Source organism: Actinia tenebrosa, unplaced genomic scaffold (genome assembly GCF_029948245.1).
Source record: "Actinia tenebrosa isolate PJP-AT-01 unplaced genomic scaffold, QUT_ActTen_1.0 PGA_scaffold3__52_contigs__length_22856419, whole genome shotgun sequence".
NCBI lineage: Eukaryota > Metazoa > Cnidaria > Anthozoa > Actiniaria > Actiniidae > Actinia > Actinia tenebrosa.
The window spans coordinates 22,819,175-22,845,111 of NW_028292580.1; the positions used below are offsets into that span (position 1 = coordinate 22,819,175).

General features: G+C 37.7%; 5 protein-coding genes across 6 annotated transcripts; 1 reads left to right on the top strand and 4 right to left on the bottom strand.

The window, feature by feature from the left end:
• Nucleotides 1-322: 322 nt before the first annotated feature.
• On the bottom strand, nucleotides 323-17,730 carry LOC116304902 (uncharacterized). The gene is made up of 10 exons (XM_031714692.2): nucleotides 17,696-17,730; nucleotides 17,384-17,453; nucleotides 16,608-17,199; nucleotides 6,106-6,174; nucleotides 4,901-4,971; nucleotides 4,495-4,561; nucleotides 3,677-4,409; nucleotides 2,404-2,984; nucleotides 2,196-2,240; nucleotides 323-1,532 (listed from the first exon to the last, which is right to left on the bottom strand). Exons 2-10 carry the CDS (start codon nucleotides 17,449-17,451, stop codon nucleotides 1,509-1,511), a joined length of 2,250 nt encoding a protein of 749 aa, XP_031570552.2. The 5' UTR covers nucleotides 17,452-17,453; nucleotides 17,696-17,730; the 3' UTR covers nucleotides 323-1,508.
• Nucleotides 6,969-12,067, bottom strand: LOC148908919 (uncharacterized). 2 transcript variants are annotated; one of them, XM_089034995.1, is made up of 2 exons: nucleotides 11,632-11,756; nucleotides 6,969-10,567 (listed from the first exon to the last, which is right to left on the bottom strand). In XM_089034995.1, the coding sequence occupies exon 2, from the start codon at nucleotides 9,747-9,749 to the stop codon at nucleotides 8,448-8,450; it is 1,302 nt and encodes a 433-aa protein (XP_088891121.1). In that variant the 5' UTR covers nucleotides 9,750-10,567; nucleotides 11,632-11,756; the 3' UTR covers nucleotides 6,969-8,447. The 2 variants fall into 2 exon arrangements, with proteins under 2 accessions (XP_088891121.1, XP_088891122.1); XM_089034996.1 differs by having other exon boundaries at nucleotides 8,878-10,567; nucleotides 11,632-12,067.
• LOC148908920 (uncharacterized) lies at nucleotides 12,540-14,592 on the top strand. The gene is made up of 5 exons (XM_089034998.1): nucleotides 12,540-12,914; nucleotides 13,276-13,349; nucleotides 13,453-13,544; nucleotides 13,888-13,997; nucleotides 14,095-14,592. Exons 1-4 carry the CDS (start codon nucleotides 12,540-12,542, stop codon nucleotides 13,941-13,943), a joined length of 597 nt encoding a protein of 198 aa, XP_088891124.1. The 3' UTR covers nucleotides 13,944-13,997; nucleotides 14,095-14,592.
• Nucleotides 17,731-18,210: 480 nt separating the features above from the next.
• LOC148908921 (uncharacterized) lies at nucleotides 18,211-21,840 on the bottom strand. The gene is made up of 2 exons (XM_089036069.1): nucleotides 21,259-21,840; nucleotides 18,211-20,903 (listed from the first exon to the last, which is right to left on the bottom strand). The coding sequence occupies exons 1-2, from the start codon at nucleotides 21,757-21,759 to the stop codon at nucleotides 20,004-20,006; spliced, it is 1,401 nt and encodes a 466-aa protein (XP_088892195.1). The 5' UTR covers nucleotides 21,760-21,840; the 3' UTR covers nucleotides 18,211-20,003.
• A 1,248-nt stretch (nucleotides 21,841-23,088) lies between these two features.
• Nucleotides 23,089-25,628, bottom strand: LOC148908922 (uncharacterized). Its single transcript, XM_089035348.1, has 2 exons — nucleotides 25,055-25,628; nucleotides 23,089-24,154 (listed from the first exon to the last, which is right to left on the bottom strand). Exons 1-2 carry the CDS (start codon nucleotides 25,553-25,555, stop codon nucleotides 23,252-23,254), a joined length of 1,404 nt encoding a protein of 467 aa, XP_088891474.1. The 5' UTR covers nucleotides 25,556-25,628; the 3' UTR covers nucleotides 23,089-23,251.
• Nucleotides 25,629-25,937: the final 309 nt, after the last annotated feature.

Sequence of the window (25,937 nt, forward strand, 5' to 3'; positions counted from 1 at the left end):
TAGTATAGTAGTTGTAAGTAAATCATTTCTTGGTGCTTTCATCAATCAAATGTGCGATGGTACAAATAGGTTGAAGTTTGGGTTAGTACTTCATGTAAGACTACATAAAACAGCATTATTGCTTATAACGTTCTGAAACCCTTAAACAAACCCTAACCCAAACTCAAAAAAACTTTATTACGGAATGCGCCATTTCATGTAGTCTTACATGAAGTAGTAAGGGAAGCTTGATTTACAGAGGACACCAAAGCATTAATTTTATCATTCAAGTATTATTTTTTCCTTTTTTTTCTTTTCTTTTTTCACCTACAAATAATCTTTTGCTCATGCAAAGCTGTTGTGCTGCATATAATGGTCTGCTCATGCACAGTAACATTGCATTCGTCAACATGGCTTGCTTACCTGTGACTTGGTATGTTTAATAGATAGCAAAAAAAATTACTAAAGCTTAAAAAGAAAGCAACAAATAATTTGAATGATAAAGTAATTATTGGATGAGTTTGAGAAAAATATTGTGATTTGTTAGTAGTGAGCAAGGAATCATTTGCCAATGCCGAAGGCAAAGTGATTACGAACCAACAATGGCTCTAATTTGAAATTGGACTTTGTATTTATGCATTTACTGTATTTTATCAAGTCCGACATCAACTTGGTACAGTTATTTCATGCTCACTCTAGCAAATTCTGGAAAGGTCAATAATTGCACTTCTTGGAAGGGGAGGGGAGGGGGAGTTCGATGGTGGAAACAAGGAGAGGAAAAGTAGAATATTGCATACAACACTATCTACTTGTACTCCCTATGTATCCAAGATAGCAAACGCTTCCTGCATACTTGACTGACTCTATTCATTTCTATGTGATTATCAAGAAAAATGTTGTGACAAGTTAATCAGCAATGCCAGTAGACCCCTTGAAGCAATTCAGAAAGCAGCTCAATTTGGAGGGCAAAAAAAAGGTTTCTTATTCTCAGGATATTGAAATTCTTTTGTTTTATCTATAGACTAAATAGTCCCCTTGACGGTTCCCTCTGCCATCATGAAAGGTAGCCGGGCCTTTGCATCGAAGCGAGACGAACGGTGAGATTGCAATGATAGAGACCTGTAAATAATTGTCCAAGGTGTTAAAAAAAGGTCTCATCATTGCAAGCTCACCGTTCGTCTCACTTTGATGCAAAGGCCCAGCTACCTTTCAAGATGGTGCAGGGAACTGTGAAGGGGACTATTGTTAAAATAAATGTTATATGGGAACTACTAGAGGTACATAAAATGATTTATATAATTAATATTAGTCGATTGTCGATTAACCTGCAATGTTTGCCTTGTAGCAATGAAAAGTGTTAAGTCTAAAATCTAAATTTCATCACACTTATGTCTCTTCATTGCTGATAATGTTTGACAGCTAGGACCCGAAATTCAAAATTTATCAGCTATGTCCAGCATGAAGTTTATGACAAAATTCGTTTCGACTTCCAAATTTCTAATTATAATATTTTAGATTTTGGGGATCGTCTAGATGTCGACCAACTTGGCTTCCTAGAAATAAAAAAGATGATTTAAAAAATTATTAATCCACTGGAAACTAAATGTACATAATAATTTATACGCATTGACTTTTACATGTGCACATGGACGTATATCTCGGGGTTGAGTCAGACTCATACCCAGTCGTCATTTGTTTCACGCTTTTTTTGCACGCGGTGGCTTTTGGCTTTTTGATCCACCGGGAACTCACTAAATCCTTCTCATCAACCACAGCGTGAGATCAATAAGACAAGAGAAGCAATTGGGTACGAGTCTGTGAGAGTCATTTTGATACACATTACAGAGATGCAATGTTTCACTTCTTGATCAACTTCATATGTACACCATGCTTGCGTGTGATGCCATACTTTTAATTCATTTTAAAACTACTTTTTAGCATGTTATCTCCTGTTATTGGTTTGTAATATTATGTTATGACTTGAATATAGACATGCATTGAATCAACCATACATCGTGTACAGAAATGCCCATACATGTGCAACGAAATGACCTAAATACTGTGTATTGAAACCGATATGTAACAAAACAACTGATATTTGTTTTACAGTATGACAGCTTTGTAATAATGGAATCAATGCAGTTTTATTTTGAGCTCAGTTGCATGATTTACTGTAGCAATATGATTTATAAAAATTATTATAGATTTTGACTTACTACAAGATGGACTGGAGACTCAGCAGCTAAGTCAATCAAGTCGGGCTGCAAAATTAAGATAAAGTTTAGTTAACACCCCATCCTGTTACAAGACAAATTTCTTACGCAACAGCTATGTTGACTGGCACAATGAATCTTTTCTCAATAGCCTTGCATTCTAGCCCTTTTAGGATAGATTTACACTGGGTTTTTAACCTGGATACTTTACCTCTGGTTTGGGTGACATGTGAGATAGATCAATCAAATCTTTAGTGTCAATCTGTAAAACCACTGGGTTCAGACAGTCATCACTTGGAAGATCAGGTGTTGGGATCCCTGGAGAAAATGGATCTACAAAGTCATCTAGAGACACTTTTTTTATTGGCAATGGGCTCTCTTGTATCATTAGATCAAGTTCTTTAGTCTGTATTGCATCAGGACTGTTGGTTTTACGACCACCACTGGACTGTTTGTCACTTAATTCTGAGAGAATTGCATCTGAAATTGTATCTTCATTTGGTGATTCAGGGCTTTGGGGATCAATAAATTTCAGGTCTTTTTCTTCATCGCTGGTGTTAAAATTAAGCACTACTATTGGTTCATTGTTCTCCTTATTTGATTCAGTCTTCTCACATTGCTTTGATATCGTTGGTGAAAGATTAAATGGAACATGACTTGGAGCTTGAGGAGAACCAGAATCGACATTTTTTCGAGGTTCCATAGTGCGATTAAGGTTTGGTGTTGGTATGAAGGAGCGCCGCTTCTTGCAGTTGACACTTCTGGACATCTGACCGTTTGTTTGTTTTTCTTCTATGGAATAAAGTTTTGAAGAATAATGCATCGTTTTTCTTTGGTTTTTCAAATATTCCTCCCTCCATAAAAATCAACTGGTGTTGTATGTGGTAGAGTTGTTTATTGGTGTTCTTCTTTGCTTCAAGGGTTTTCCTCTTGGTTGTTCTCCAGGTTTTCCTCCCTCCATAAAAGATTAACTTAAACTAAATTCCAATTGCCCTATTTCACTATGACGTCACATCAAAACAATCTTCAACAATCTATTGTTTAAACTCAAAGGATCATGGTCATTGGACGGGGTCAAATCAACACAAATTCACTGAAAATTGTTCTAAAACCTGTATCAATCCACAAAGAGAAGTAGAATAGCCAGCAAACGCTCAGAATATTTTTTAGTACATATTAACACATATCTGAAAACCAGGCCATTTTAGATTAAACTGTTTCGCTAGGAGCAAATTTTGTTAAATTTTCTATTGGATTTGGCGGTTCTATCCCCACATAAACAAGCAGTGACGTCATAGTGAAATAGGGCAATTGAAATTTCAGTGGACAAATAGCTACTCTGCTAAATCCCATTTTTTATCATAGTTTTTATTTATTTAACTTAAAATATTTCCAATTCAACCATCAAAGAAAGGCCACAAAAATAAATAAATAAATAATAATAATATAAAATAAAAATAAAGATTTTAAATGTAAATTAGTACCTGTATTTTTTGGAGTTGTGATGATTCTTTCCTCATCATTCAATTTACTTTCAGGTGTAGTTGGTTTCATATCTTTGCCAGGCTTTTCGTTTATTCTTTGACCTTTCATTCCTCTGTTAGCCTTTCTTTGTACAGCCAAACCATTTGACGCAGCCTCTGATGTAAGTTTCCTGACAGGAGTAGTTGACCTTTTAACTGTGTCACTTGGAGGTACCAAACCACTAGACTGTCTTTTCTTTGCTGCCATACTAGCAGAAGTATTAATACTGCTTCGACGTCTGATGGGTGTGGTTCCTTTGCTAGGTGTTCTGTCAGCTATAGGAGTCTGAGCTCTTAAAGGTGTTGACCCGGCACTAGCAGCTCTTGGTATACTCTTTGTCTGTGCTGGACTCTTTAGGCCAGTGGCTGACATACTCCTTGCTGAGCCAGCGGGAGCCCGCTGCAAAGCTTTCAAAGGCTGCAATTTGCTTGTTTTTGGGACCTCATTTGGCTTCGCAAAGGTGGGTTTCGAAAGGCCAATTTTAGTAAGCAATGGTTTTGAATTGGGTTGTGGTTTATTACTTCTAGATTGTTTGGTTGAATTTGGAGAACCTGACGATCTGGTTAAAGTAAAAGTTTCATTTAAGGCAGAAGTAGATGATGTACTTGAATTTGACGAGTTAGAACTTGTTCTTTTCCTGCGTCCTGAGCTGAAACCTGGTGCCTTTAGTCCACTTTGGGAAGGCATTGGTAGCTAAAAAAAATGAAAGAGATATATAACAGAGGCATAATTATTGTTCTTTAGTCAAAGGCAAAAAAAGTACAAAACAAACACAAACCTTTGACTGTTTTGTAGTCTCTTCTGTGAAGGAAGTATCACTTGAACTTTTCGTGCTTGAAAAGGACCTAAATATACACAATAGAAGTATTAGTAAATATAACTTCTTGATAGATTGAAAAGCCCTTTTAAGTACTTATCAACCTTTTCTTTTCCAGAAGTATTAGGTTGCAAAGACATCATCTTTGAAACAATACTGAATTTATTTTTCACATTTATAGAACCAAAAAGTGCTGGTTATTTTGTACTGTTACCTGGATATAGACTATGTTTGCATTTTAATGAATTATATCTAGAGTAAATCAAAGCAGAATTTAACAAGAACTTTTCAACATGGCAGCCGCAATCTTTCCTTGTCTAATTATTAGTTTGAGAAACAATACAACCCAAAGAAGTTCCCTTCCTACCTGTCAGCCTTTGAAGACGAGGAAGAAAATTTCCTTGGAGTTCCCACGCTTGATTTCTTGATATCGGACTTCTGTTGGTTTCAGTAGAGGAAGGTAAACTTCAGTTAATGTACCTATACCCACCTAACTTAATATTTTCAGTATTTATTCTAAATAAAGTGAATATTTGAATGATAAAAAATTTTCATATGATCCGAGTGATGCATATTGGAGATATCAAGGTTTATATTTCCTATATGCTAATGAGCGTGATGTCATTATAGGAATCTGAGTTTGCTTCTCATCGTTTTTAAATTGCAACACTGATTACTATGAGAAAACAAATTTGCTATTAACAGGGTTCGTGCTGAGATAACCACTTAAAATTCAAGGACTATTCAAGGAGTATGCAAGGACCCAAAAATGAATTTTCAAGGGGTATGTTCAGCTAAATATGCCAAGGTTTTACACGGTGGTTGCACATGGCTGACTTTCAGATTTTCCAATCTTTCTGACAAGACCTATTTCAAAACCATGCAAGTAATGATCAAAGCAAAAATTCAAGGTGTTTTCAAAGAGTTTCGCTAAAATCATAAAATTCAAGAGCTTTTCAAGTGCCCTTGAAAACGTGAATTAAATTCAAGGAGCTTTCAAGGAGTTTAAGGAGTAGCACGAACCCTGTATTAATTTTCTGACCCATGAGTAAGACAATGATGTTATATACAGGATAATTTGCTGCCCCAGAAAAGTTTTGTATATTTAATCATGCCGATAATGACATCACACTCATTAGCATAGAGGAAATATAAACCTTGATATCTTCAAGATGCATCAATTGAATTATAAGAAATTCTTTTACCATTCAAATATTTACTTTATGTAGAATCAATAATGAAAATATTCAGTTACATAGGTGGTATAGGCACTTTAAACCTGACTCTCGGAAATTCCCTCTGAGCAGACTGAGTCTATTTTTCTTTAGTATTATTGAGGAAGAAAGAAGAATAATAAAATGGAGAGAAAGGAGAGAGGTTCTCCTCACAGGGAACTTGAAAATAAAACAGAGACAGGTTGTACAAAAGGTGGACAGCTCTATCTGACAAAAAAATCCTTATCCAGTGGATAAGTCAATGCCGTTACCCAATATATGTACCCACTGGATAAGATTTGTCTGTTGGACAGAACTATTGACTCCTTGTACAACTAGGCCCAGATGTATAAAATACCTTATTGGCAGGAGACTGAGAATTGTCTTCCACGACCCCATATATGAGCATTTTATTGACTTTAAGCGGCTGTTCAGATCAAAAAAGTGGTATTATTACACTTTAAGCCGCCTGATAACTGTGTCAATATGTGCAGTAAAGCACAACTGCCAAGGCACAAATTCTAATCATTTTCAAAGCAAGACCCATGGTTTTAATGTAAGATCCACAGATCAAGTTAATATGAATATTGTACATTTTATACAAAAATTAATGCATCTTTGCTTCCCAGGACTTGCTTCAATTGTGTTGACAAGCAGGCTTCAATTCCTAGATATTGATTGGCAACCCCAATGTAATGCTTGGGACCCCAATTTTAGGGCTTATAATAGTGGCTGGTCAACAGAGAATGTCATCTCTTAGGCCAATCCTCTTGAATATGGTCACACTCTGTTCAATTCAATAAAAACCATGCAATGTGGCAAGTCATCATATCTGGCTATTAAGCAGCCATTATTTTAGCCATGAATGTGAGTAATTAAGTGAGTCACAGGACATATGGTTTGAAAAATCCTAGCGCAATTCCTGTAGAACAATATCAAATGAACACGAGGTTGAGTTGATGTCCAATTAGAAAGGCTCTCTCAAAATTGTGAAGGTAATTACTCATAGCTTGATTCAGCGTAACGACTCAGAATATACTAGTCTTCTCCACAGCTGATGTTAGAGATTTCACCAGAACCTTATAATTTATGGCATCAGTTGTCATTCAAAGCTATCCACAAACGAGGGAGAGCATCGTGTGATGAATCTAACAGAGGCTGCATAGGAGACTACTATAATTCTAATTAGTAACACTCGACGAAATAATGGATTTGGTCATCATATGTCCACTTGGCAAATGTTGTGCAAATATGGTGCTCTATATTTGCCCATACATTTGCCTATGCAGGCAAAGGTCGGGGTAAATTTCTAATAAATTTGCCATTGCTTTGCCATACATCTGAACACATGGGTAAATATGTTATATATTTGCCCTTAGTTTAGACGCATTTACCCAGTGGGGATATATGATAACCGTTTTTGCCCTATATTTGCCCTATTGTCAAATGAAGGGCACATATGAAATCAACTTTGCACTAGGCTTTGCCCCATATTTACCTGGGGAGCAAATACAATACCCCAAACTGAGTATATCCGATGTGAGGTTTCCGTTTCAATTCATTGCAATCAAAACTTTTCAAAACAAATCAATAATTTTTCAACTGAATTATAATGGATGTTGGCTTGTTTTTACGACTTACGAGGGGGGAGTGCATGCAGGTCCATCTCAGTCATATGTGTCAATTTTTTCTCCTAACGCATGACATCAATGTTGCGACCACATTAATTCAATCATTGTTTTGCTTTGATGTCATGAAGGAGAGGTTATATGCGTTGATACACACAGGAAAATACGCGGACGATGTATTTATAATATGCGTAAGTCGTATATGCGTTTTTTCCAGTGACAATAAGAAAACTCATTAACCCATTAACCTCATGAGCTGCATTTCAAACCGCTAACATCTGTAATATTATTTGAAGCATCAATTTTGTTTAGTCTAAACATATGAATTCATCTTTTTTATTGGCAATATATGCAATTTCATTCATAATTATTTTAATTCATCTAATTTTAAAGTCATCAAATAATTCATTCAATTTTCATTTTGACTATCTAGTTACTGATGCACAGTTCAAACAGTTTATTTTTGATAGCTTTGAATATTTTTCCTGGATGATACTTTACTGTCATCTCCATCATCCGTACAATTTACGTTGTAAAGGACAAACAATTAATACTCTTTCTTTGTCAATAACATCGTAAGCAGCAACAAACTGGCTGTGTATCCTTTGTATGGGTATGAATGTAGAGGGCCCTTCCATTTCAAACAAGTTTCTGCACCAAATTTCATGTGGTCTGCCAATCCTGTGTCTTTCTGGATGTCGCTGATACCATCGAACCTTTGCCATACACAATGATTCCTGCTTGCCATCAATTATAATGGTTTGTTTAAGAAAGAAATCGACAACACCGGGGCGCAAGTCAAATGAATCGGTCTCAATACTGCCACTATATTGGCCACACCAACTTGCAAGAATGAAGGAAGAACGTTCCAGTCTAGAGTCAGAGGACCCTAGCTTTGTCCCCGAATATCCAATGGTACTAACTCTCTCAAACGTATCGGTAACACATTCAATGACCGAGTGTTGAGGTAAAATTGTTTCATAAGCTTTAAAGAGATATTCTGTATAGTCATCATCAAGAACATCAATGGATCGAGGTGAAAAACATGAGTATGCATTCATATTGCTCCACTCTAGCAACGTAGTACTTGACCAACTGAAAGATTAAGTGTTGATGGTATTGATGGGATGCTTTCGCCAAGTGTTCCTACTTGTTGTGCCTCCTGAAGAAGTTGAAATACTGGTTGGAAAGTTTCTCGAAATCTCTCTGGTAAAGGGATATCTCTTAGTTCATGCTTTTGGAGAAATTTTCTCATGATTTGTATTTCAACAGATCTATTGTTAGTTCGAAACGCTCCTAAAATCCCATTGAAACGTTCGAAGCTGAAAAGCCAAAATGAATATACAGGCCCGTAATCTAAAATACATTGTTTGAGGTGCAGGTGTAGATGCATGTTTGGCGTAACACGTTCCTTTCCATATCTTTTTTCAAACGATTTACAAAATTCCACTAGGTAATCATGTCCTTCTTGTAGCTCTTCAGTTGTAATAAGTGGAGAGCAAAGGTGAAAGCAGGACAATACGAATAACCTCCACAGCTCCAAATCATCTGTTGGAACGATATTCCAAATGCAGAATACAGAATACAAGAGAGTCCATGTTTTCCACTGATCAGCAGTAAATCCTCCAAACGATGTTGATATCTTTTTCGGGAGACGCCCAATAAATGATGGTGCTTTGACGTCATCTACCTTTTCCTGGATTTTATTCAAATTTTCTTTAGAAACAATTGGCGTTTCAGCATTTAGCCATACATTTTTCATTAAATGTTTTGCTGTCCCTAAAAACAAATTGTGCATAGGATCAACAACATGGTAACGAGTACAATCGAAGTAAGGCAACTGTAAGAGTTCAGAATATCTTGTTCCAGTGGAAGTTTCAATTTGGTTTCGTTCATCAGCGGTTGTTGCATTGAGTATTTTCTGAGCCTCTCTTCGGTGCTCTTCATTTGTCCTTGGTGTATTGTCATCTTCGAAACCTGAAAAATTCATGCTACTAAAATCTCCGGGAAAAAATCTTGTGCACTTTGAGCACCCTCGGTGAGCAGTACATCCTAAGAAACCGCAAACTTTTCTTAGTGCAGGAATGTCACAAGCAATACAAAGGAGGGCAGCTCGAAAACATCTTGCTGTTCTACTCCCATGAGGCCGAACTTGGATGCCTTCGTGCCACAATAAGTTCAATTCGGCTACAAGTGGTTGTAAGTACGTATTGATATTCAATTTGGGCTCGTGTGGACCAGGTATTATCCCAACTATTATTACGTTTTCCTCTTTGTACCTTTCTTTTCTCGGAAGATTTAGGAGGACCATATATATGACTCCAACGCTATAGACACTGTGCTTAAAAGGCTGAAACCAGTCAACATTCAGCATAAAAGCATAATTATTAGGCTGGGCAAGGAAAGGAGTGCTGTTAAAATATTGCCAATCTTTCCACACTTGGCCATCGTAAATATCAACTAAAATATCATCCGGTACATTCCGATTTCTCCAAATCTCACATTTTTGTACAAAGTCTGGTCGCTTAATAAAGTGAGTTAGAGTCTCTCTGATGCTTTTATAACAATAAACTTTACGTGGGTACAATTTCGTCTGTCCATTTTTCAAACGAATTTCCTTAAGCAATTCCGCTCCACAAGGTGTGCGGCGAAACAATTGACGGTGATTCGGAAAAGCAATGTGAGAACATGGTTTAGCAATGACACGCCCGAATCTTGTTGTTATGCAGTCTTGAAAACGGTATAGGGTGTCGCATTTCGGACAAACAACATACTCTGAATGCTTATCTTTAAAAGAAAGATAATTTTTCAAGAGTTTGAAGGAGCTCGGGAAAACCAATACTGCGGTTGGGAAAATGATTGGCGAAAGCTCACACAAAACCTGAAAAATCGCTTTAAAAAAGGCGAGGAGAATATCAATGCCTCGGTCTGGTACAGAAAAGTATGCAGACCAAAAGCACACAAACAAGGCAATCTAGTTAATAAGGGTCACTCGGGAACTTGCTTCGACGGCAACGCTTATTTCTGCACTAGATTGTTCAAAATCTCTTTCTAGGTCTTCGATATCAATATCCCAAGTTTCAACCAATCTCCTTCTTTCATTTCCTCTTATCTCTTCATGGTCAGATTCACTGTCCGACTTGTCATCCCAAAACACTTGATCTTCTTCCTCAAAGTTATATATTCCGTCTCCTTTAAACATAAGCAAATACGATGTATTTTATTCATTCGGCATTGCATAACTGCAACATAGTATAAGATAAAGTCTGAAACCATTATAATACTAGAAAAAAAATGTCAGTAAAAAAAACCTCATGGGCTAAGGGACCGGTCATTATTTAAGTTGGGGGGGGGGGGGGGAGGAAAGAAAATATTGGGGGGGGGGGGGGGCTGAAATTTTTGCTAGTGAAAAATGGGGGGTCTTGGAATTTAAAAATGACTTTTAGGGAAAATTTTTAAATTTTTTACTACAATCCATGGGGGGTTTTCAATAAACTTGGATGCCTTCAAAGGGGGGGCCTTGAAATTTTTTTGCCTCACTGACAATTTCTCCTCCACCCCCCCCCCCACTCCCCCCCCCCCTCCTCCAACTTAAATAATGACCGGTCCCTAAATGCATAATTTTGACCCAAATTTTGCTCTGAAAATAAATGATTTCCATTGAAAATAAAATATAAATTTCTAAGTCAGCAAAACAACAATTTATAATTCGTGAAAGAAAAATGATAAATCGAAAATAAAAAACCCAAGAGACATATTAAATAAATTATTTATAATTGTATTTCTCTAACTTGACAAACATGTTTTGCCGGATACCATGCTATCTCAGGATGACCACAGTCATGAATTGATTTGGAGACGAAAATGTACAGCAATATCCATTTGAACATAGTAAATTCTTTTTGGCGTTTTAAATGAGTTATCTCTAGCTATGATTTTATAAACTCTTTGAATGAACCTTTCTGAATGAACACTGAGGTTTTGATGGCAACCATAAGCCGATTACTTAATAATGCACCCTTCTTAAAAGTAACGGTGAAAACGAGGCTAAGATAGAAATAGAAAAGAATCATTTGTACCTCTAACTTAATCTCGCTTCAATAACACTAATGCTTGGTAGTAAATCCAATAGGGGAGCTAGATCATGTGCAAATCAGCCGCTTGTTAAAGATTCAGTCTTTTATCTATATGCAGTTTGACTTTAACATTTAAAGATTATATAATCTAATCATCAAATAAACGTATAACATCAATACCTTTTTGTGAAGTAGCTGGTAAGAATTCGTCACTTGATGGTTGGTTTGTATTTGGCACATCAGAGGAGTCTTGATCAGTTTGGTCCAAAACGTTTATCTCGCTGTAGTCATTAGAAGAAGTGTCGTTCTGGCCGTCAATCTCGTGAGTGAAAATACTATCATTTGAGTCTTCGTCGTCATTCCGCTGTAATTGCCATTGATTTGTTAAAGGATCATAAAATTCTTCTTTGTGACGGCAAAATACTCTGTAATGTAGATCTTCGTTACAATGAAAGCAATGATAACGCTTTGACATCGCAGAAGACATTTTGTTTTCCAGAACTATATAATTAAAAAGACGGTGTGTATCATTGGGATAATTACTCAAAATCCAAGCATTTTGAATGACTAAAAGCCATATTCCAGCGTAATAAAGTTCCACGTCCATCAACCACATGCCATTGGACAAAAGCACGCCGGATCTTTATTACCGCACCCTTTTCCTTAGAGCTGTCACTGTTGGCGGCAGATAATGGTACGATGGTTTTAGAGCTAGAAGCTAATCAAGTTTATTGCAATGATATTTCGTGAATCTAGGCTTTAGAAAAAATTTCATAACTTTATAAAATGGAGCAAATAGCTTTAAGATAATAGATATATTACTTAACATGAATCCTGGATACAACTTCAGCATTTTTATAAGACAGTTATTCCTTTTTTTATTATTAGACTTCATTATATGAACGTATATGTCATCACAAGTCACGTGATACGCCGTGATAGATAGGGGGTAGATTTGTTCAGTGGATGTACTTATTCGTTCATTCGCCTTTTGGTCACAAACAGGTAACAAACTCTGTCGGTCATCTAGTTTCCCGCACATTCTATATCTTTGCTTATAAATTGCGTTCATTCGTCGCGATCAAAAAATGGGAAGAACATCTACACCTTTACCAGGACGCCCAATGCCAATCCATTCTGTTACTGCAACTACCAGTACAAGCAGTAGACATACTGAAAATGGCGCCAATTCTCAAAGGCTTAATATACTTATTCCCTCTGTCCCTGGTGGTAACGAGGATGTGCTAAGAGAACACAGAAATCGCCTATTGCAAGCAACAAGCGAGAATGAGAACGTTGACCCCGACAGCGAAAAAGAAGAAATTTCTTCAAATTTCGAAACGATTGTAAAACAGTTTAAAGAACTGCAAGAACAAAACCGCCAAATACTAGCGGCCTTAAAAGAAAGCCAGCAGAATAAGGACAACAGCAAGACCAAGATTACTGTCTCAAAGGCTGTTGCAGTAAGTAAAGTGGCAATATTTAAAAAAGCAAGCTATTTTTATTGATAATTTTACTGGGAATTCTTGGCGCGAAGAGTAGTTGGTATAATTATGTAGCGGTATAATTTATGCAATACTAAAATTGGCGGGAAACCCGCCATGGCAGTGGTTAATGCTACCAAACTTTACTATTGATTTCCAATAACAAGACACTGAATGATAATGATAATTTCCTTTTTTGTAAAGGAATTGATTTGATTTCGATTTTTTCCCCAATATTATACAATCACAGCCATAAAAATAATGAAAACATTATTACTATGTCTAAGAATAACTTAAGGTACATCTTATGATTTTAATGAATTATATTATGTTATTACAGTCTGAAGTACGCTTGGTAGCAAAGAAATTACGGGACAGGGAAGAAAACCCTCTTATATGGGATTTTACTAAAGCGTAAGTATGAAAATTTAATAAAAATGATATTGTCTGAATCATCCATAGTTACTTTCCATATTAAGTTTCCACTTACCACTCAAATATGGTATTTCCTAATTAGTTTCAGAGATGACGTCAACGAACAGATTAATAACGCAATAAGGGATAGAGTTCTGAATGTTCATAAGGATGTCTCTGCCGTCGAGTTAGAAGGTATTTATGTATTTTATATTACGAAGTGCGAAAGGCCTTATGCACCTATCAAAGTTAACCCGGGGGGGAGGGGTGAGGACAAAGGATGGGGGTGGTGGTCGGGGGGGGGGGGGGGGGGTGGGGAGGGGGTAACGAAATCCTTTTAGAAATATTCAAATGCCGAAGGGAGGGGAAGCAGTTTGAAATAAAATAACATGGGAAAAAAAAAAAAAAAAAAAAAAAAAACGAAACAAAACAAAGCAAAAACAAATGGATGCTAAAGGAGTAATTGTCGGCCAAATGCCAACATTTCTAACAAATTTTGTCTCAAGTTTTAATATATGGGTACTTGATGTAATTTCAGCTGCCCTTAAAAGTCACTTTCTGACGAGGAGAAAGAGAAACAAAAGAGAGCGTTGAGGGGCCCTTGGAAGGCATCAAAAGATGCAGCGGAAAACACAAAGAAAACAAAATGTGAGTAAACTGAATTTGCAACGATTATGACTTTGTTTAATAAGAAACTTTGACTGACGGTGTTTTGTTTTTTTTTCTTTTTTCTTTTTTCTTTTAGCTCCTAAAATCCAGATCCAAGGCAGCGGACTTGTCAACCTCGCTATCACCAGGGGACAAAGAGAAAGTCAAGGCAATTATGAAACTGGAGTATATGTCATCAGAGGAGTCGATGTCAGAGGCGGATGACCAGGCTGATGACGATACAGCGGACAGTGGCTCTGATAACGAAGGGGGCCCTACTAAGCAGAGTAAAGTTTTAATAAAACACCCTCTGGCATGGAGAAGCCCCCTAGCTAACCAGTTCATGGAAAGCATGGACCGAAAAGCAAAAAGGAGGCTGTCAGAGCGCAGTCTCACCATGCTTTTGAAGTGGAAAATCGGAGAGCCGTCAAGACGCCCAACGCTATCTGGAGGTCCCGAATGGGCATTGAGAGCCTAAAGGTTTTTATCAAATCAAGGGCACTGGGACACCGAACGTGGTTGGGGTTTCTACGAGTTTTATGAATTAAATCTTGTGTCACTGTTCCTCCGTTCCTTTGGCCTGATTTCTAGGGTTTTCGTTCTTCTTTCGATTACTTGAACGTTATACTCGTTTACTTGAAGAAATCCAAAGGTCAAACGGTATAGCAGCGGCTATTTAAGCCTATTGACCTTTGGATTTCTTCAAGTAAACAAGTATAATGTTCAAATAATCGAAAGAAGAAGGAAAACCCTAGAAATCAGGCCAAAGGAACGGAGGAACAGTGACACAAGATTTAATTCATAAAACTCGTAGAAACCCAACCACATTCGGTGTCCTTAATTAAATTTTTGCAGTTATAAATGAAGTGTACTACTACAGAATATCTAAAAAGAATCGTACATAAGCCAAAGATCGATTGACAACTAAATATATTATGATCTTCTTTCACAAATTCTGTCACAAGATGAATCAAACACCTATAATTAATTTACAGAACTAGCATTTTCAATTAGTTGTAGTTAACAAATTGTTCATAGTTAATCAGTCGTCAAGAAAAGGAAATTCACAATAAAAATTTTTCAGTATGATTTATGTCTTTTTTCCTGCTTCTTAACATAGGTTAGCTATGTTTAAAGTATGAGGTGGTTGTCACGGCATATATCGTTTCTATTTTTTTTGGCCTGCCATAAGTGACAATAGCTGAAGACTGATAACATAGTTAAATTTAGCAAATATGATGAGCATAATTCAACTGAGCAAATATGGCTAAGACGCGCTGGTACATCTAAGGCATTAAGGGGGCATTAATCACATATACGGTCAGAGCATATCGCATGGTATATGTAAGGCATAAATCACATATACGGCCTGGAAAAATACAGGGTATATGTAAGGCATTAATCACATATACGACCTGGGCAAAGACAGGGTATACGTAAGGCATTAATCACATATACGGCCTGGGCAAACACAGGTTATATGTCAGGCATAAATCACATATACGACCTTGGAAAATACAGGGTATATGTAAGGCATGAATCACATATACGGCCTGGGCAAATACAGGGTATATGTAAGGCATAAATCACATATACGGCCTGGGCAAACACAGGGTATATGTAAGGCATAAATCACATATACGGCCTGGGAAAATACAGGGTATATGTAAGGCATAAATCACATATACGGCCTGGGGAAACACAGGGTATATGTAAGGCATAAATCACATATACGACCTGGGCAAAGACAGGGTATATGTAAGGCATTAATCACATATACGGCCTGGGCAAACACAGGGTATATGTAAGGCATAAATCACATATACGGCCTGGGAAAATACAGGGTATATGTAAGGCATGAATCACATATACGGCCTGGGAAAATACAGGGTATATGTAAGGCATGAATCACATATACGACCTGGGAAAATACAGGGTATATGTAAGGCATGAATCACATATACGGCCTGGGGAAACACAGGGTATACGTAAGGCATAAAACACATATACGGGCTGGGCAAATACGTGCACATATCAAATGAGCATTCACATTTACTACCGGGTAAATGTATGGATGATATGATATCTGCTATATATTTGCCGTTTGGGATTTTACTGGGCCATACGGACTTTGCCATCTGTGCCCATGGGATAAATGTGTAGGTACATATCATATACAGTCATTGGGCAAATATTGTCTACTATTAGTCAAATATGATATTTGCCCATATATTTGTCTATATGTTTGCCTACATGACAAATCCATTTTTTCGTCGAGTGTAATTAGTCCTTGAGTCCGAATGAACTATTGACTCATAGGCCATGAAGGCGAGAGGACTAATTTTTTAGTCAAATCCAACTAGTAGGTCAGATATATAGATGCAAACAAGTAAGTTTTAAATTAAAGCTAAGTTTAATGTTATGGTTTTCAAAGCCAGCACTTTTCGCTACTAGTGGGATATGGCCTAGTAGCAGCTCATCCAATCATAACACAGCATCGATGATAGACCATGGTTTGGATTTGACTAATACTAAATAATGTTGGTTTTCAGGTGTTGAACTCTTTGTGTAAGAAGTGCCAGAAATATAAAACAAGTAAAAATTACTTACAGAATTTTGGTACGTAGATTTCGAATTTGTCTTGAACTTCTGCAGTTTTGATACACTATTACTACCCCTGTTTTGTGCTGAAGCAATTTGTCCTTTCTTCACAAGTTGCGGTTTTATGATAGTGTTTTTTGGAGATTCCTTGTTGATACTTGATTTTATATTTCGTTCCTTTAAAACTCGTTTTCTGACCACGAATTTATCCCCTTCATTTTCAGACATTTTTTCTGTTAATTTGGTTGAGTTTTCTAAAGTTTTAGCAGTGCCGTCTTCATTTTTTATGGTATTTTCACACTTCAATGCTCTGCGCCTTGATTCAGCCTCATCACTGATTAGTTCTGGAAAATCTGAACTAGACTTTTTGTCTTGGTCCTCCACAACAGCTTCTGAAGAACTTGTCCTGAACATAAGGGCCATAGATGTGGCTTCTTTGAAGATTTCTACGACTTGTTCGGGGTTTAATGGGCTCAATGGTTTGAAGCTTTCAACTTCGTCAATGTATTTCGATACTTTAGTTTCTGTTTTTGCAGCCACACAGCGTTCGTTGTGTCCGATCGGACCAAAGAAGATTTCATCGTCTTCTTCATCTTGATCCCTAACATAATTACAAATTTTATCGTTATATTATGCTAGCTATGTATTATTACATTTTATAAAGACTAAGATTTTAATCGATCGTCAAGATCTGTTAGGTAAAACTGTTTAGGAGCTAAAAACCGCAATCGGTTATGATCCAAGCACAACGATGTATGTACAACAATGCAAACATTCAATCTCACCTTTCTTCGTCTGGAGATAACGGTAGATCGAAGTCGAATTTCTCATCTTCGAGTAAAGGAGAATCCATCACTTACACCGAAAAATATATAAAAAAACTTTTGTTAGATTTTAAGAATTTATTAAGATTACTTTAGCCCCAAAATGATCAATCGAACCTCTTTCTATTTTATTCAAAGCTCGAATAACAGCACAATCAAACTGAGATCTCTAATTCCAGAGGTCAAAATTAACAATTTGGGAAATATAAACAATTTCTTAGCTATCCTATAGATTACAAGTGTTGTAATTATAAAAATAAGTAGAAGATTTACCTCAAAAAAGAGCGAACTGCCCTTGTATTTTTTTGTAGAAAGTAATCAAGAAACGGATTTTGATCGCGGGAACGATTTGAATTTGACGCACGTGACTGGATTGACCCCTTACGATTGGTTAGTTTTCATTAGGGTGCATTCTTTCGCGGTGGATGTATAACACAGGTATACCAATCAATTCTTAATTATTGAGTTCAGTTAGTAGCAAAGCGAAATTTAATCCCCTCCCCCCTCTACTCAAGAAAGCCTGACACCCGGTCTACAAGCGATCGAGTATCGAAGATAAGAGGTTCGTACGTGTTTGTATGAAGTCCGAAAGTAAGTTTCGCGTATTAACGTTCGTAAGCTGATGACGAAAGACGATTGATAAACGTTCAATTATCGATCTGCTAACATCTTAGTGAGTGAGTGAGCGAGTGACACGTTTGCATATTCAGACCCCGCACAATAACTTGTTTCTACGCTTCGCGTATTCACGAGTTAAAAACTGGAATAAGACAAACACATGACCAGTATTGGATTGGAATGACTGATTTATTCTATTCAGTTGCTATTAAATAAAATAAATAAATATCCAATTATACGTTTATCTAAATACTATTAAATATTTCGACTCGTTGAGTTTTATAGGTGGCCAATCAGGTGCACGGTTCGGTAAGTACAGAAAAATGTTTATACAATGCGATAAACAAACATTGAGGCTGGGCTACTTGTGCGGGTAGTTGAAGTGATTTTTTTTTTTTTTTTTTTTTTTTTTTTTTCCGGCTTACGATGCCTTCCTTACAAGGCACAGCACACCGCGGTACTAATTCACAAACTGAGCAGGCGCTCAAGTTTAGCCTGCGTATAAGCGCTTCTCATTAATTCCATATATGTAACTGTCCAATTATTTTCTTAATTGGACAGGTCTTGTTGATATGGGATTAATTAGGCAGCTATATAATTAATAGGTAATGGGATTTCATGCTCCCCAATCAAGAAATAATTAGACTCCAAAAATTCCTCTGACTGCCAAATTGTACTCAAGGCCTACGGCCTCATCCAATTTTGGAAGTCCTCGGAATTTTCCTCGACCAATTATTTCTTATAATTGGACAGCATGGAGTCCTATTAGTATAGGAAATCGCACGATCTCGAGTACAATTTGGAATTAATAGACCCGAAGTAATGTTTTGAAAGTTCTTGTAATCGCACGAGCCTTTAGGCGAGTAGCATTAAAGAACTTTCAAAACATTACGAGTGTATATTAATTCCAAATCGTACGAGAAGATCGTGCGATTTTTTGTTTATAGTTCACTCAACAAAATTTCAGTAAAAAATGCGAAGCGACGCCGTTCATCTTTGTCTATTTGGCGGCCGATTTCCAGTCAGTCCATCGTGCAACTGAAATGCATAAAAAAGATTAGTTCTTACGGCTTTAAAATTTTATTTATGCTTTTTAAGTACAAAATGATAGAAAATAACTGTTTTGACATTGTTTTGGCCGTGTTGCCATAGCGACTTAATTCGGTACTCCTACGGAGTACAATTAACGCTATAATTGTACTCCTCTCGACCAATCCGAGTCGAGTAATTTTGTTGAGTGTACTATAAAACTTAAAATAATGAAACAGGAAAATAGAATAAATAGGGATACATCTAATACTAGGTATCTAATGCAAAAGGATTATCATATAAACTAGATGCTATAAGTTTACGATAACCATATTTAAAACTAGCTTAAGGAACTTGAGATTCTTCTTTTTAATAGTCAGTCGTACATTTACTACAATCCCCACTCACGCGCGACCAACTGAAACCTAGTTTGAGTTTTGGTGGACGTCAATCAAAAGGGTTTCTTAAACATGTCTAAGGATTCCGACTCCGAATTTCAAACGCAAAGCTAAAGGTACTGACTTATCTGATCTTGAAGAAGCTCAAATCATAGTCAATACCGATAGATTTGCAGTCAAGCCATTGAGATTCGGATCCGGAATCCTGTGAAAATGAGATAAGAGCAACGGTTTTTGCACGTGTTCACATGAGTATTAACGAAAGCCCTGGTGTAGAAACCAATAGAAACGATAGAAACCCTTTTGATTGACGTCCAGCCAAACTCAATTTTTTGTTTGTGTTGAAGCTCTAGTTGGTCGCGTGTGACTTGGATTCACGAGGCATGAAGGCATTCACTGAACCCGTGAAATAAAAAAATACTAGTCAACGTGTACGAGTCAAATAGACACAATAGAATAAGGGTCTACTAACGTGTATTAGTCTGATATCTATTTCACGGGTTTAGTGACTTATCTACTTTTTTGGACTAAGTCAGTCACTTACACTTTCGTTTCTTTCGTTTTTTGTCTTTCTTAGTGGTTGATTCCGCCTTGAACCAAGAATCCAAGCCAGAGTTCTTAATTAACCAGAAAAATATCAGTATCATGACACCCTCTATGGCTCCTGCTGTGGGGCTGTTGACAGCATTTCCATTACCAACCGCTATTAGAGCTACTGATATCAGTACCAACGTAAATGACAACCAACACACGACTAGGTGAATTTTTATAAATATAGCGCTCTGTATTCTTTCGACATTTTCTAACTCGAGCGGCTGGGGGCTATCCTCAGCGAATGTCCTTTCCCAAAGGAATAAAGCAAACAGAATGGAAAGGGCAAACAAACACTCAAGTAGAAAAATGGGAATCGCCCAGAATGGCTCTGAAATGATTCCGCATATCACCCACAAAAAATGATGAACTGTTTGGAACAGACATGGAAACAACAAGTAAGCACCTACCAAGTAGGTTCGGCCACCCTCCATTTTACATATGCAGTTACAAATGCATCCAATGATCAACGAAAAGCAATATAAAGACATATATACACCGAAGTATAAATACATTGTCCAATCCGTCCTACTTTTGAAGTGAATCAACAGAGGAATTGAACACACAACTGCTAGGAACATAATAATAGTAAAAGGGATTGTCATTTTTAGTGCGGCACCAGAGACCCTCCTTCGTGTGCTGTCCGACTTCATACTATCGATTATACACTGAAGAATAAGTATCCACAGAGAGAGGCTTGCTAAGAATGAAGACGGAAGTATGACCCAGTAGAAATACCAAACGTTAGGGTATTCAGCAATATCACCCTCGTGGCCAATGGTCACACAGCAAACAGTGTTGAGCCGAGGGTCAGAAACTTTGGGATTCACGATGATATCTTCGAGCTATCGACAAATAAAACAATAGCTTTAGAGAAAGGTTGGTTGGTAAATGTGCGGTGTTTCAAAAACGCACACATGATCGATGCGTCATTTTTTTGCGACGCTAGCCCTGGATCGCGATCCCATACCCCTACGGTACCTCTACAGCACTGCTGCGGACGACATTTGCTATAGAGGTACATTGTGATCACATGATTCCTGCAAATAAAACATTGGCATTCAATAGAAAATGTATTATTTTGGTACCCCATAATGCCCGCTGTAACGTCACGTGAAAACACTCTATTGAGGTACATCATATGACATGATTCAGCTGCAAAAAATTGGCATTCAGTAACTGCGGTATATAAAATCTTACCATGGAAACAACGTATCTCCACGTCTCGCTCTTCGTGTCGCGGTAAGGACTATCATGACAAAAGGGTGGTACAGTCATGACCAGCTCCGTCTCTCTTCTCTGGGGATATATTGTAAAGAGAGAAAATACTGACATTGCATACAGACTGATGTGTTTAACAGACACATACGAACAGGCTTTGCTCCAAGTGAACTTCAAGTTCTTCTTTTGATCATCGATCATCTTTGTTCCATTCTGGTAGATCTTTAGAAACTGTATCGTTACTCTAACGTATAAAGCAGGCAGATCGACTGAAGGAAACAAGGCTCTAGACATATTGTAGTAGTTATCTGTCATTCTAGAGTCATTGATCGGTGGCGCCTTCGAACCAAGTATCTCCCTGACTTCATCAAGATACGTCAAACACTTGGTTTCATTCAGTGACTGACATGTTGAAGGTTTGATCAGAATACCAGCTAAAAGAAACCCAACAAGTAGAATATCTACCATTTTGGGCATCATGGCGTCTATTGTAGTAGTTTTAGACGCTCGGTGGGATTCCTAGAAAATGCGGAAGTATAACTTGCAATTAGCATTGGGTTTCCTGTGGTTAAGGGGTCACTAGATCATCATCCGTTGCTATGCTACAGTAATGCCATTGGAATATTTGACTGGCGAACTGTTGTGTGTATTGTGTAGAGTCATGTGGTATACTGTACGTAAGCGCTAGCAAGATCGAAAACAAAGTTCAAACTTTTGTTTCGAGATCATATTAAATGTGGAATTTGGTCACGGGTACTCGGGATCTAATCCCACTTTTTATTTGGGAGGAGGGGGGGGGGGGGGGGGAGGATGGGGGGAGACGCTCTTGAAACCCAAAAAATTCTAGATTTTAAAAAAAAGTGCCAAGTGAAGGCCATGCTAGCTTCCAAAAAGAATGAAATGTCTTAAGAACTAAACAGATGACCAGTATTGGATTGGAATGACTGATTTATCCTGTTCATTGTTGTTACACTTTTTTAAACAAATAGTGCCCTTACACTGAGTCCCGAGAGGAATTAATCTGGGGGACAAAACAATGGATTTTTTTTTGCATAAGAAAAGATGGCCTATTGTTTTGTCCCCCAGAACCATTCCTCTAGGAAATCAATGCAAAGTGTCTATACCCATTATTTAACTAAATACTATAAAATATTTCTTTTCTCTACTTTTGAGGTTTTTCTTTTAACGTTACAGGTGGTTGCATTCAGGCGCGCGTTTCGGCAACTACAGTATAACGTTTCTACAATGCAATAAACAAACACTGAGGCTGGGCTACTTGTGCAAGGTTGTACATTGACGTCAAATGCTATAATGTTTGGTTTGTCTGCATTGGATTCGGCGCGTGCGGGATTCGACGTCTAAACTGGACCTTAGTTATTAAATCTTTTATATACTCTTTTTGTAGTTTTTTAGAGATTTTATGCCTAGTATTTTAGTGTACCTATATGTAATGCGCAGTTGATCATATTAACATGTTAAATTGCGCAATACAAATAATAAACTATTATTATTAAAAGAATTAAATAATAATAATAATAATAATAATATTTATTGCTTATATTGCGCATTTTAACATTTGAATATAATCAAATGCGCATTACAAATTAAAAACAACATGGAATACAATGTATATAAATATGAAAGGCTCATTATATTATCCTATATGTCTAATTATTTGAAAACACTATATATTATATATTATATCATATCACATCACATTTTACATCACATCACATCACATCACATCACATCCCATCACATCCCATCCCATCCCATCCCATCCAATCATATCACCTGCACCAGTTAAGCTACGACACTAGTGATTTTAATTAGCTTGCGAGACCTTACACAACACACAGTGTGGTACTAATTCACAAAGACCACGCGCACGAGTTTAATGCTCCACCGGTAGTCGTGTACGTTTTAGTGTCGATGGCATACTTTTTTCACTAAGTCATGACACGTATGGTCACTAGCTCCTAGGCTGAAGAGGAATGTTTACTTCCTCATTGTTTGACGTTCTTTTTTTTAACCAAGAATCTAAGCTAGAGTTCTTAACTAACCAGAAAAATATCAGTATCATGACACCCTCTATGGCTCCTGCTGTGGGGCTGTTGACAGCATTTCCATTACCAACCGCTATTAGAGCTACTGATATCAGTACCAACGTAAATGACAACCAACACACGACTAGGTGAAATAGTACACATCCTGTGCAATTCATTATTCCTTCCTCTAACTTGAGCAGGCTCTCACTGGAATCCCCATAGAATTCCCTCTCGTAAAGGAATAAAGCAAACAGAAAGGAAAGGGCACATAAACACTCAAGTAGAAAAATGGGAATCGCCCAGAATGGCTCTGAAATGATTCCGCATATCACCCACAAAAAATGATGAACTGTTTGGAACAGACATGGAAACAATAAGCGAGCTCCCCACTTGTAAGTTTTGTTAGTACCTTCCATTTTACATATGCAGTTACAAATGCATCCAATGATAAACGACAAGAAATATAAAAACATATATACACCGAAGTATAAATACATTGTCCAATCCGTCCTACTTTTGCAGTGAATCAACGGAGGAATTGAACACACAACTGCTAGGAACATGAAGAAAGTAAAAGGAATTGTCATTCTTAGTGCGGCACCAGAGACCCTCCTTCGTGTATTGCCCGACTTCATACTATCAATTATATACTGAAGAATAAGTATCCACAGAGAGAGGCTTGCTAAGAATGAAGACGGAAGTATGACCCAGTAGAAATACCAAACCTTAGGGTATTCAGCTATATCACCCTCATGGCCAATGGTCACACAGCAAACAGTGTTGAGCCGGGGATCAGAAACTTTGGGATTCACGATGATATCTTCGAGCTATCGACAAATAAAAAATCGACATCAGTGTTTTACTAGATGTACAAGAGAAAGAAAGCTATAGAGAAAGGTTAGCCTAAGCATAAGCTGTTCCTTGCAAAGCTAGCCCTGCATGGATAATTGAATAGCGTACCAACCCTGTAGCCTCGTACGCAGACGTTGTTAGGGTCTGTCACGGAACGTTTTCCTCCCCACCTTTTTACTCCCTCGTGGCGAGTGAAATGTCACAGGACAGGCCTTACGAACGACTGCGTAGGACGCTACAACTCCATTACTGAGCCCGCAGTAACGACAATACTTGGTATCGGACATTCATTTATACAATAATAATAACATGTTTACGCAGTAAACTGGGTAGCCTAGTTAGAAGTTGTCGCATTCTTTTCCTCTCCCTGCCCATTGAAGGAGAATTTGGCGAGCGCGAAGAGCAAGCATAATACGATCGACGAAGTAGCGAGTGGACGACTTGAGCTTCAGTGTTTCCCGTGCAAGGAATCGATTTCCGTTTCCCGCCAGATGATGTCTCCATTGGCTGTTTGATATACTTTTATTCACCGACGGAAAAACCAGCGTTAGTTCATTTGGCAAGAAGCCCACCCGGGGCCGAATGCAGAAACGAAAAGTCCTCAGTCCGGCCCGCCAGATAGACGACTTTTAGAAAGTCTACACAGAAATATGTGGGGGATTAAAGAAATTTGAATTTGAATAGGAAGAATCCAGCATCCCCTCACCTACCCCCCAGGGTAGATGCTCGACATAGGCAGTCGGGGAATCGATGAATATGCAAAAATACGATACCACTAAGCACGGAAACGGACCACATTTGCTATTGAGGTACATTTTGACATGATTCAGCTGTAAAAAATTGGCATTCAATAACTGCGGTATATAAAATCTTACCATGGAAACAACGTATCTCCACGTCTCACTCTTCGTGTTACGGTAAGGACTATCATGACAAAAGGGTGGTACAGTCATGACCAGCTCCGTCTCTCTTCTCTGGGGATATATTGTAAAGAGAGAAAATACTGACATTGCATACAGACTGATGTGTTGAACGGACACATACGAACAGGCTTTGCTCCAAGTGAACTTCAAGTTCTTCTTTTGATCATCGATCATCTTAGTTCCATTCTGGTAGTCCTTTAGAAACTGTATCGTTACTCTAACGTATAAAGAAGGCAAATCGACTGAAGGAAACAAGGCTCTAGACATATTGTAATAGTTATCTGTCATTCTAGAGTCATTGATCGGTGGCACCTTCGAACCAAGTATCTCCCTGACTTCATCAAGATACGTCAAACACTTGGTTTCATTCAGTGACTGACATGTTAAAGGTTTGATCAGAATACAAGCTAAAAGAAACCCAACGAGTAGAATATCTACCATTTTGGGCATCATGGCGTCTATTGTAGTAGTTTTAGACGCTCGGTGGGATTCCTAGAAAATGCGGAAGTATAACTTGCAATTAGCATTGGGTTTCCTGTGGTTTTTAAGGGGTCACTAGATCATCATCCGTTGCTATGCTACAGTAATGCCATTGGAATATTTGACTGGCGAACTGTTGTGTGTATTGTGTAGAGTCATGTGGTATACTGTACGTAAGCGCTTGCAAGATCGAAAACAAAATCAGCCAAACTTTTGTTTCGAGATCATATTAAATGTGGAATTTGGTCACGGGTACTCGGGATCTAATTCCATTTTTTATTTGGGGGGGGGGGGGGGGGTGGGGGAGACGCTCTTGAAACCCAAAAAATTCTAGATTTTAAAAAAAAGTGCCAAG

Excerpts from the sequence above, each read along its gene's own strand:
- LOC148908920 (XM_089034998.1), top strand. The coding sequence starts at position 12,540 with ATGGGAAGAACATCTACACCTTTACCAGGACGCCCAATGCCAATCCAT. Across the intron at positions 12,915-13,275 it reads CTGTCTCAAAGGCTGTTGCA|TCTGAAGTACGCTTGGTAGC; the intron begins GTAAGTAAAGTG and ends ATGTTATTACAG. Across the intron at positions 13,545-13,887 it reads CTCTGCCGTCGAGTTAGAAG|CTGCCCTTAAAAGTCACTTT; the intron begins GTATTTATGTAT and ends ATGTAATTTCAG.
- LOC148908921 (XM_089036069.1), bottom strand. The coding sequence starts at position 21,759 with ATGATGCCCAAAATGGTAGATATTCTACTTGTTGGGTTTCTTTTAGCT. Across the intron at positions 20,904-21,258 it reads GGAGATACGTTGTTTCCATG|CTCGAAGATATCATCGTGAA; the intron begins GTAAGATTTTAT and ends ATTTGTCGATAG.
- LOC148908919 (XM_089034995.1), bottom strand. The coding sequence starts at position 9,749 with ATGCTGAATGTTGACTGGTTTCAGCCTTTTAAGCACAGTGTCTATAGC.
- LOC116304902 (XM_031714692.2), bottom strand. The coding sequence starts at position 17,451 with ATGGATTCTCCTTTACTCGAAGATGAGAAATTCGACTTCGATCTACCG. Across the intron at positions 4,562-4,900 it reads TCGTCTTCAAAGGCTGACAG|GTCCTTTTCAAGCACGAAAA; the intron begins GTAGGAAGGGAA and ends GTGTATATTTAG. Across the intron at positions 2,985-3,676 it reads CACAACTCCAAAAAATACAG|AAGAAAAACAAACAAACGGT; the intron begins GTACTAATTTAC and ends TTTATTCCATAG.
- LOC148908922 (XM_089035348.1), bottom strand. The coding sequence starts at position 25,555 with ATGATGCCCAAAATGGTAGATATTCTACTCGTTGGGTTTCTTTTAGCT. Across the intron at positions 24,155-25,054 it reads GGAGATACGTTGTTTCCATG|CTCGAAGATATCATCGTGAA; the intron begins GTAAGATTTTAT and ends ATTTGTCGATAG.